The sequence below is a fragment of the Schistocerca americana genome, chromosome 2 (genome assembly GCF_021461395.2).
Source record: "Schistocerca americana isolate TAMUIC-IGC-003095 chromosome 2, iqSchAmer2.1, whole genome shotgun sequence".
Lineage (NCBI taxonomy): Eukaryota > Metazoa > Arthropoda > Insecta > Orthoptera > Acrididae > Schistocerca > Schistocerca americana.
The window spans coordinates 543,520,120-543,532,142 of NC_060120.1; the positions used below are offsets into that span (position 1 = coordinate 543,520,120).

A 12,023-nucleotide genomic window follows, 5' to 3' on the forward strand; every position below is an offset into this window, starting at 1 on the left:
CAGAAGAGTTAGCAGGTATGTCGATGGTTTTGGACAATTAGCAAACCTTGACATACAAATAAAATTGAAAAAATTTTTCTTGTTAAGTTCTAAACAAAACATTTCTATGTCCATATTACTGATGTGCAATGGCATTGTTGGGGAAAAAACATAAACGAAGGCAGAATGTACATCACTGAAACATACATTAAAGGATCTGAAAAGGACAGATTAAAACTGTAAAATCTTTTGGCAGCATGAAAACAACTCTTGATTTTATATTTCTCAGTACTTAATTCAAATTTCCACATTTTTCCACAAAATGGGAACTTACTTAGGAAGTAAAGACAAAATTCTAAAAGTAATAGAAGATAAGCTATTGTTGGACAATATGTAACAACTCCTATTTCTCTCATGCATACATGCCATGCCACAAGTCACCAGACCACAACTGTGGCACTGTCTTAATCGAAATACATGTTTATAAGGGCCATGCAAATTCCACATTCTGACAAATGTGAAGTTTGTACTGAGAGCAACAAGGAAATGACTTTTTTGTACTACACTTTAGCTGGCCTGAAATTTGGTAAGCTCACACACCTGAAAAGAAATGATCAGCAATGAAACAAGATGACATAATATTAATACTTGTCCCATAGATCTTGAATACAACATTTCGTAATCATGTGGAAAGTGTCAGTTTAATATAAGTTTTCTTTACTGAGAAATGCATGCTTGAACATAACTGCAGATGCTGGCCAAGCCTGCACATTGTGCAGTTGTACCTGATCATGAATAGCACCTGGGCAATGTCCTCAACACATTGTCAGTTTCAGTCATGTTCAAAACAACATTGTGCGTAGTTGTGAGTATCTCATGTCAAAGCTAAGTGAAGTCAAACTTGGGCAAACACCTGTTGGTGTTCAGATTGTAGGTGCTTCCATAACCAAGGTAGTCAAACAGTTTGGTGTTACAAGAGGCACTACTTCAAAAATCTATACTGCATACAGGAAAAGCAGAAAAACATCATCTGCTAAGCCACAAAATGGATGAAAGTCAATGTTGAGTGATCATGACAAAGGGTCATTGAAGAGGATTGTGAGGAAAAATAAGAGAATGACAGCTGCAAAAGTCACTGCAGAAATGAACATCACACTCTCGAACCCTGTCAGCACCAAACAAATATGAGGGAAGTCCTGAAGTAAGGAATTGCAGGGTGAGCTGAAATTGCAAAAAACACTCATCAGTGATGCAAATGCCTGTAACAGGAAAATATGGTGCCAAAGCCAAAGAACCTGGATTATGGAGTAATGGGAGAATGCCATTTGGTTGGATGAGTCTCTTTGCACATTTTTCCCAACTTCTGGCCAAGTTTATGTCCCAAGAGTGAAATACAGCAGGGGTTTGGAGATGATTTGGACAGTCATATCATGATATTCCAGGGGCCTCAGGGCTACTCTGCAAGATTGCATTACTGACTAGGATTATGTGAGCATTTTGGCTGATCATATCTGTACCATGACACAATATTTCTTCCCCAGTGGTGATGCTGTGTTCAAAGATAACAGGGCCCATGTTCACACAGCTCGCATCATATAGAACTGGTTTTTGAGCAAAGGGGCGAATTTTCACACCTCCCCTGGCCACCAAAGTCAACATATCTCAATGTTACTGAATTACTGTAGTCTACTTTGGAGAGAAGGTTGTATGACTGCTACCCCCTCCATCACCGTTACCTGAACTTACCACTATTTTGCAGGAAGAATGACATAAGATTCCCCTGAAAACCACACAGGGCTTATACTTATCACTGAGAAGACTAGAAGTTGTTTCAAATGCCAACAGTTTCCCTCCATCATATTAGGAATAGTGCTGTGTTTTTGGTGTTACCATATTTTCATCCACCCCCTGTATTCATCATCACAGAAAAAATCTAGATTTCAACTCCAGACAGAAAAGAACCAAAGCTTTTTTTAATTATCAAATTTTTGTCTCAAGACAACAATAACACAGGCCAATGACGGACCAACTTTTTTGCTGAAATACCTTATTCTTATGTTTTTTTAGGGTGGGAAAAAATCTGATACTCAAAAAACTGTATCACCCACCATTTCTCCACATTTTATAGTTAAATTTATTTAATTAAACGATTTTTTAAAGAAATCAACAGCTTTTATATAGTTAAAATAATTTAAAAAGGAGATGTAGTGAATGTAGATGACGTTGGTAGCACTGCTGAAAAACATTTGCTGGCACAAAATGGTCAATTCTATTTTTGTGTTAACAGATGGCGTTTTGTTTATACTGTCAACCTAACCTAATTTTCCCATTTCCTGTACCTGTGCTTAGTACAATGTCTAATAGCGGTTGTAAAAACTCTGCTGACAGTTTTTGTTATATTTTTGGTGAATTTGTGATTAAAAAACTCCAAAGAAACATTACAGACTCTGTGAAAAAGGTTTATCTATCATACTTTGGATCTAAACTTGGTGATCAATATAAATCTTGGGTGCCGCATAAGGTATGTTATATGTGTGTTGAAGATCTGAGAAAATGGTGCAAAAAGGAGAGAAAAGTCTTTAGATTTGCTGTTCCTGTGATATGGAGGAAGCCAAGAAATCATTCTAATGATTGCTACTTTTGATGTTGATATTACTGATCATAATTTGAAAAACAAGAAGGTAATAAGCTACCCTAACCTGCCGTCCGCCATCCGACCAGTAGGGCATGGTGTAGATTTGCCGGTTCCTGAACCACAAGATGATTTAAATTCTATTCCAACAGACGTGTTTTCTGGTGTACAATGTGATTTAGATGAACCAGATGATGATGCATTCCGTTGTAATACAGAAAGTCTAGAGCCCAAATCGTTTACTCAAACCGAGATTAACAATTTTGTTAGGGATCTTGGCTTAACGAAAGAAAAAGCTGAATTGCTTGGCTCTAGATTAAAATAAAAGAACTTATTGGCAGTTGGAACCAGCATATACATGTATAGAAAGAAAGTGCAGCAAATTTTCCAAGTTTTTTCAACGAGAAGGTGATTTATTGTACTGCTCAGACATTCCTGATCTGATGAATGAGTTTGGTATTGAATACAAAAGGGAAGACTGGAGGCTGTTTATTGATTCATCCAAAACTAGTTTAAAGGCTGTTTTATTACACAAAGGTAACCGTATACATCTATACCTGTTGGACATTCTGTACATATGAAAGAAAGCTATGAAAACCTAGAAATAGTGCTAAATAAAATAGGCTATTCTGCTCTGGATGATATGAGGTGATCTAAAAGTAACATGCACGCTCCTTGGTTTGTATCAACCACGAAACTTAATATCTGTGAACTGCTGTGTCGAGCCACCATCTTAACTTTACTTCAGTCTGTTCTTTGTTATACTTCATTCTGTACGGACACAGTGTCAAGTGTAAATATATACGAGCTACTATGACATATATGGGAATTAAGTTTTCTATATCCCAATTACCGATCTCATTCCCATAGTGGTGACCCCACAGTTCGTTCATGTTTTGCATCTTCCATGCCGGTGTTTATGCAACAGGTTATATGCACTACACAATGACCATGCCAAACAATGCCTTGTTTGAAGATGTGGAAGCACAACTCCGCTCACCGAGTTTCGTCGTTTCTTTGCCAATGGCGTATTCATCATTTACGCACAGTGATTCACGTTCTCAACCAATGCCATGTGCTAACCTCATCTGTTTTCGTCGGCCAACAACTACACCATTAGAGTGAACAATGGACTCAGGCTTCACCGCTATTACTACAAATCGCACCGGATCTGTTCCGTGCACATCATGTTCCAGTTGTGTCTAATTTACAAGCACAATTCAGTGTTTCACGTAACATAATTTACATGCACATTCAGTGTTTCGCGCAACATGGACCCCTTACCTCGCCTCAGTGGCCCGCCACATGCACTACAGGCATATTATGCACCAGATAGATCACCGGATAGTTTCCACGCAGGTGGCATTTTCAACCCCCCCCCCCCCCCCCCCCCCTCCACATACACACACTTGCAGGGGTCCTCGTTTCCGGTTGCTCAATCATCTGCTGCTCCCACAGCACCACCTGTGTTTGCCGCGCCAGTCTCTCATCCTGTTCCAATGCTCCATCCAGCACGCATGGTCCATTTTCCGGACCCCCCTCGGGTGCCATCCATCTGCCCGTTTCCACAGTACCGTCCGTGCCTGCCACGCCGTGTTTTTGTGACATACAGTCAACTGTGCCAGCTGCCGCTACTACGGATTTGCTCGCCTGGTTTAAATCCGGGCCCACCGCGCTGGCCTCTGACTTAATCTCAGTTCAGCCACTACCCCAGGAGACACCAAAGTCGCCGTCATCACCCCCTTATGGCCACCTACCGAAGCTACCCCCCTTATACAAGGACAACCCGGCATTGTGGTTTGCGCTCGTCAAGCATCTGTTCGAGTTACATCATGTGTCTGATGACAACTCAAAATTTTTCTGCCTCGTCACACTCCTCCACGACCACTCAGATTTGATTTGTGACCTGCTCCTTTCACCACAAACTGCACCAAAATACAAGTTTGCAAAGAAGACTATAATGGAACGACTTGCCTGCTCGCCACAAGAGTTAATAATCAAGATTCTCTACAAGGAGCATCTGGGGGAATGCACCCCCTCAAAACTCTGTCGCAGCCTTCAATTGCTCCAGAACAAGCATACCATGCCTGACGTCACGCTATGGGCTGTGTGGTCTGCCAAACTACCTACCAATCTACAGATCCATCTGTTACCACTCTCTTTCGAGTCCACCAGCTCCCGCCTACACATCACTGACCAGTTGTATTTGCTGCTGCAGCAACATCAGCCGGTTCATTCCACACCATTCGTCGACACAGTCGCCCCCGCATACTGACCTTCGGCCAGCAGAGGCAGGGCTCACTCCCCCGTCACGTCATCTCACGTCATCTACTTCTCCTGACAGCATCGGCTCACTCTCTCCGCTGTCCGAGCACTCCAGGATCGCCCACGCACCTTACGTACTGGTCTATTTACAGGAACAAATCAACAAGGACACGCCGCCCCCGCTGTCGCAGTCTCCACCTCCTCCTCCTCACCCTTTCTGCAGTCTTAGGCGACTACACCAAGAAGTGCAGATCGCCATGCCAATACCCAAATGCCAACTGCAGGAATTAAGAGACGCCAGGTCCTGCGGGGAACCGAACAGGCGTCCTCTTACATTACACTCCGTTTACTCGTCCGCCCGGCCCAGTGGTTGTCTCTATGTGACTGACATTGTGTCAGGTCTAGCTTTTCTGGTCGACACTGGTGCTGACGTGTCGATCATACCTACTTCGATGGCTCCACCCACTTTTTCACAGATGTAGTCACTTCTACGAACTGTCAATGCATCGATGTTACCTACCTCAGGCTCAGTAAAGGTTACAGTGACCCCATCTCCTTCTCTACGTTTTCCGTGGACATTCTACATTGCTGACATCTATGAACCGATCCTTGGTATGGAGTTTTTGTCTCATTATGAACTATCTCCGAATGTCATACAGGGTTCAGTGCTCCACCATCCTACGAACACTCATGTACCATGCACCCGCACCTATGTCCAATGCTCCGTTTCCACCGCAACATACGATATCATACGCGAGTGCTCCGCCCTTGCGGGCAACATTGTGACCTATGTTACCGACCTAATATCAGAATTTGACTCGGTGACGCAACTCCGCCAGGACAACGAGAAGCTGAAACAACGCATCGCATCAACTTAAAGCGAGCTCGTCGCGGCTCGTACATCGCTTCTGCACCTGGAGTCCATGGCGCCGCCACCTAAACAAGATTCCTCAGCTGAGCCTAGCTCAAACTCTCACCAGGTTAGTCCACCAACTTTACTTGTGTGTGACATTCCAACCCCCCCCCCCCCCCCCAGTGCAAGGTCAACAGCGGACATTTGCCGTCCACTCCCTTTCGCTCAGCGACGCATGCACACCCACCCCCTCCACACAATTGCCTGCCTTGCTCCCGTAAAAGACATGTGACTTTCGTGCTACCTTTCCCCACTCACACTAACAGCTAGGCCTCGTAGTACCCTACTCGTCCAAAGACTCGGCGCCAGGACGTTGACCAATCTCATGTGCAGTTCTCAGTTTCTTCCATCACTGATGGAACGACAAACAAGATAGTTACCACTGCCAGCCCTCCTATTAGGCATAAGGTCCAACGCCTCAACCCTATCAATTTGCACGTGGCCCGGCAGCAGATTAATGAACTTTTGGCAGTAGGTGTTCTGCAACCTTCAGACAGCAACTGGTCTTCCCCAATCCACCTCGTCCCCAAACATGACGGATCTTTTCAAATGTGCAGCAATTACACACGCTCAAACACTCATACCGTCATGGACAATTACCCAGTGCCAAACATCAATGACTTCACTCATATGTTATCGGGCGCCACAATTTTAAGTGTTATTGACTCTAAACGTGCCTACCCTCAGATTCCCGTGGCGCTGAAAGACATTCCTAAGATGGCTATTATCATACTGCTCGGTTATTCCAATACCAATTCATGCCCTTCGGTCTAAAGAATACAGCGCAAATGTGGCAACATTTCATTGACTCTATCTTGCAACAGTTCGAGTTTTGCTTTGCTCATCTGGACGACATTCTCGTTTTCAGCAGCTCATTGGAGGAACATGAAAATCATCTGTCTACGGTCCTCCAGACCTTGAACTCCAATGGTGTCGTGGTCAACAACGGCAAGTTTCAGTTGTGCCAGGCATCAGTCTCCTTCCTAGGTTACACCGTCTCCGCTGACAGAATACAGCTTCCCAAATCTCATGTGTAGGCTATCACGTCTCTGCCACCCCCGGCTACTTACAAAGAGCTATGCTGTTTCCTTGGCACCATCAATTAATATCATCACCACCTGCCTTCCACCACCGCTGTTCAGGCACCCCTGACGTTCGCGCTATCAGGGAAACAAACTTCCGGTATCAAACCCGTCTCTTGAACTGCTCCGATGCTAGAGGCCTTCAAAGCTCTGAAGACTTCTTTAGCTCAAGCTGTGACACTCGCCCACCCCGACCCCTTGGCCGAGTTATTCATCACTACGGACGCCAGCGACATCGTGGTGTGGCAGTGTTGCAACAACGCAAGGGCGACGTGGTTTCTACCCTTCATTTCTTCTCCAAGAAACTATCTACGGCTCAGAGAAAATATTCTGCATTCGATAGAGTGCTCCTTGCTGTTTATGAGGCAATCAAACATTTCTGCCCCAACGTCAACGGACGTTTGTTTTAGTCCTCACCGGTCACGAACCACTGGCAGAAACGTCTGCAAGCCATCTGAGGACCCACCCCCTCGACGTTACCGCCACTTTGACCTGGTTTCTCAATTGACAATGGACGTCCGTTACATCAAGGGTGCAGAAAATGTCACTGCAGATTTCTTCTTGCGGATCAGTGCTGTTTCCCACATCGCTGATTTTTCCGATCTGGCCTCACTCCAAGCTTCTGACGAAGATTGTCCGGCTCTCCTATGAGACCCACAAACATCACTTGTTTTCACAAAGGCTAAATTTCCTGGCGTTTCCGACAAGGAGTGGTGTGATTCTTTGACTGGCACCCTACGCCCTTTGCTCCCATCCAAACTGTGCCGACAGGTTTTCAACGACCTGCATAACGTGGCCCACCCGGGTGTTCGAGCCACCACACGTCTTGTGTCAGAATGTTTTGTTTGGAAGAATATCAAACGGGAGTGTCAAACCTGGGCATGCGGCTGCATCACTTGCCAGCGCAACAAGATCAGCCGCCACACCTCTCTGCCTCTGGGCAAGTTCGACATTCCCGCAGAACGACTCTGTCACGTACATATTGATCTCATCGGGCCTCTTCCTCCTTCGGAGGGCCATAGATATATCTTATCAACTCTTGACCGTTTGTCTCACTGGGTCGAGGCCATTCCTCTCCCTAACATTACTGCTGATATGGTAGCCAAGGCTTTCATTGGCTCAAGGATTGCTCATTTTGGGTGCCCGACCACTATCACCACCAATCAGGGTCGACAGTTCAAATCCTCCCTTTTCACCATCCTCTGCAATATTTGCAGTATTAAACAAATACACACTACCGTCTATCACCCACAAAGCAATGGGTTGGTGCAGAGATGGCACTGCACCCTTAAGACGGCCCTTTGATGCCATGATTGTCTCTGGTGGGAAGCTCTCCCGTGGGTGCTACTTGGCCTACGCTCAACTTATAAACCTAACCTACAGGGGACTAAACCCGAATTTCTTTTTGGCGAGAATCTGGTCCTACTGGGGGAACTTATTCTTCCCCAGGTTAATCTTCCCCCCACATCAGATTTCATTAGCTTGGGGGGCGCGGGGGAGGGGGGGGGGGGGGGGGCAGCTGTGTGGTGTCAATAGTTCGTATCGACCACAAAACTTAATATCTGTGAACTCCAAGTGCTCTGTCGACGCAGTGTCAAGTGCAAATATACATGAGCTACGACGTATATGGGAATCAAGTTTTCTATATCCCGATTACCGATCCCGTTCCCATATAAGTATCTCTGCCGAAAGCTTCCACATCTTTCAGAATCTAAACTAAAAGAAGGTGTCTTTGTCCGACCTGACATTAGAAAATTGATGTTTGATGTTAACTTTGAATCCACAATGATCTTAAATGAGAAAGAAGCATGGTAATCATTCAAGCAAGTCATTACAAAGTTATTTGGACATGAAAAAGACCCAGAATATGTTTCTATTATGGCTACAATGTTAAAGAAGTTTAAAACTTTAGGATGTTTAATGAGCCTGAAAGTTAACTTTTTGAACAGTCACCTTGATTACTTCCTGGACAATGAGGGAGATGTTAGTGAGGAGCAGGGAGAGCATTTTCACCAAGACATTAAAGCGATGGAAAAATGCAACCAAGGCCACTGGAACACCAACATGATGGCGCACTATTGTTGGTGACTTCACCAAGAAGTTCAGCAAGTGACTCATCATAGAATAAGCTACACAAGAAGCTTCAAAGAAAAAGGAAATACAAACCAATTCCAGCTGACAAGTGAAACCTCTATTAACACATATCATTGTTTTAAGTAGCTTACTGTAAATACAAACCATGCTTGTGTTGTAACAAAGCTTTTCATTAATTTCCCCGTTTACCGTATAGCATAAAATTTTTGTACTATATAATAAAAAACAGATTGCTTAAAAACTATAGATGATCAAAAAACTAAGGCTAGATTTGGATTCAGTTCATAAAAATCTATACAGATCAGCTAGCAAAGTAAAAAAAGTTTTTTAAAAGTAATTTTTCGTTGGCCTGTGTAAGCAGTTTTAGTATCTACTTGCAGGTGCTAGATAAATTACATTAGGCCATGCAAAGAAATTGTGTCTTCAAGAATTGGTTTACTGCTTGAAATTCTGAAATATATTCCGTCAAAAACACCCAGGAACCATTGCTGTCTTCCTGGTGGTGAACTTTATTATTATCCCCAGAGTAACACCCGTATTTCACAATTTCCATATGTTTCTAAAGTTGATCAAACAGTTTGCAGAGAAGATGATGACAAGGTTCAACAACTATGGTAAGGAAGGCACCTGGCACACTTTCACAGCAGAATAAAAAATCTGTAATCTAGGCTTGCTTAATGTATGGATATGGGTTGTGATTATCTGGAAAAGTAATTAAAGTTGTGTTTTAAATATACCGTACATTAACTTAATATGGAAATAGAGAAGTTAAGAAATAATCTCTGTCTTACATCTTTATTTTCCAGATAAATCACATTATTACATGATTTCCATCAATAGTGTTCATTTAATGAAGTGAATGTTATAAGCATAATATCATCATAAGTTGAGCTGTAATTCCACTTTTTGTTCTCAGCAACGAAAGATTTCAAACTATTTTTGGTCATTTTAACTAAAAATTTTTACTATTTTCTGAGCTTTTGTAACTATTTTATATTGTCTTTAAGCAGAGATTAAGTTGAACTGCTATGAATTCATGTTATTTATGTTCTGCATGCCGTAACTAGAGATTCTAGATAATCTTAGCTGGTCAAAAGAGTAGAATATTTTTAAACTATCCGTAACTGTATTATCAAACTGAGGAGCCCAATGTTATTAAAGAATCTCGCAGTTTCTGAAAGTTCCCCCACACTTCACATATTTACCCTCATTGTAACTATTGGAACAGTTATAGCTGTCGAAATACAGTACAAATTTTTAAAAGGCTTTGTCTGAAAGCTAGCAAAGTTATCAGTCTTGCTTATGTGCCCGTTGACATTAATACCTCTACCATTCAGTGAGTTGTTACCTCTACTGCTAAATTATTTATATTCTGGCAGAACTTTCTACTAACAAAGTGCAGATAAAGTTATATAAGCTGCCATTTTCTAAAAATGAAAAGAGAAAGAACTACCAGAGGCTTACACTATAAATTGCTGCTGAGAGAGAGAGAGAGAGAGAGAGAGAGAGAGAGAGAGAGAGAGAATAACATAATGTTGTTGGTTCATTGTAAATCACAAAACGGCTTCAAAACCTTCATATAATTCCAACAGTTTTTCTTTGTTGTGCTCAATGTATCATCTACTTGCCTTTTCCATTAATAAAATACGCCCAAGCTGCTGATGGTGAAACAATGTCAAGTGGAGAAAGCAATAATGATGTATTTAGTACAAGCAGATCAGGAGCTGTTGCTATATGATCTTGAAGGTTGTGCCCAACTGGAAGATCTTGCAAAACATCAATCTGATGACAAGAAAACAATGATAAAAGATTAATTGAATTGTAAACTGTTATGCAACAGGCTGTTCAAAATTTAAGTTCCAATGTTTTAGCAAATCACTGCAATAAATGGGGTGCACATGTGTGTCTAGCAAGTACACCAGAGCATAGTTACAAACCAAATGACTGTTTCACATGCTAGTTTGGTGTATATTTTTCATGGCATATTTTTAAACTATATGTGTGTTTGTACAATATGGTCTGTGATCAGTTTTATACATGTGTTGTTCAATGTTGTCTTCAGATTAAAGTGTTATTCAGAAGGATTGGTGGAGTCTCAAAAAAAAGCTCCCATGTAATATAACAATGTTATTATTATAAGCCTTTTTCTGTTACGTGCCTTAACTCACTGAGTTTACTAAAAGGTATTTATGAATGCTCACTATGTCCACGCATCTGACGGTTCACACCAACCTACGCATACTCCAATATGCCTGCATGTATGTTTAAAGAAAGCAATTTCACACCATAATGTTTTTCTTTTTCTCTGAAAAACCTTACACCAAAGCTCTGTAATGGAAAATAACAAAATGTTACACTTCTGTCTTCGATCAACATACTGCTGATTATGGAGGGATGCCAACTCTGCAGGCAAACAAGTTGGAAAAGATAAAATGGACATAAACCACCATCATCATCATCATCATCATCATCATCATCATCATCATAATCAAGGTGCTGAAATGAAATGATTGTATGGCACTGTTGGCTGGGAGGCTCCATTCAGTTCGGCTGCCAAGTACAAGTCTTATTTCAGTTGGCGCCACATTGGGTGACTTGCGTGCCGATGACGGGGATGAAATGATGATGAAGACAACACAACACCCAGTCCACGAGTGGAGAAAATCTCCATCCCGGCCAGGTATCAAACCCAGGCCCGCTGCATGGGAGGCAAGCACATTCCCATTCAGTTAAGCAGGTGGACGTCATGGTGCTGATGTCAGCCGATAGTGAATGTAGTGATCTGTGTTGAGAAATAAATGAACAGAGTGAAAAGATGTAAACTCCATCTGTTAGCCCTGATGGGCCCAATGATACTGACCAATTGCCACATTTTCCTCTGCCAATAGGACACTGGATGGGGTATGGATGGGCATGGGGTCAGTAAACTGCTCTTTTAGGTATTGTCAGTTTTCCTGACCTGGAGCCACTACTACTCAGTCAACTAGCTCCTCAAATGACCTCACATGGCTGAGTGCACCCCATTCCAATCTTCCCACCAAGGATAAATCCCTCGCAG

General features: G+C 42.6%; 1 protein-coding gene across 2 annotated transcripts in view; it reads right to left on the bottom strand.

The window, feature by feature from the left end:
- Positions 1–12,023, bottom strand: part of LOC124595463 (glucose dehydrogenase [FAD, quinone]-like) — a 192,288-nt gene that overhangs the window by 42,386 nt on the left and 137,879 nt on the right. For both annotated transcript variants that reach the window (XM_047134212.1, XM_047134213.1), the window contains exon 7: positions 10,594–10,747. In XM_047134212.1, coding sequence (XP_046990168.1) covers positions 10,594–10,747 — 154 coding nt within the window. The remainder of the gene's footprint in view (positions 1–10,593; positions 10,748–12,023) is intronic.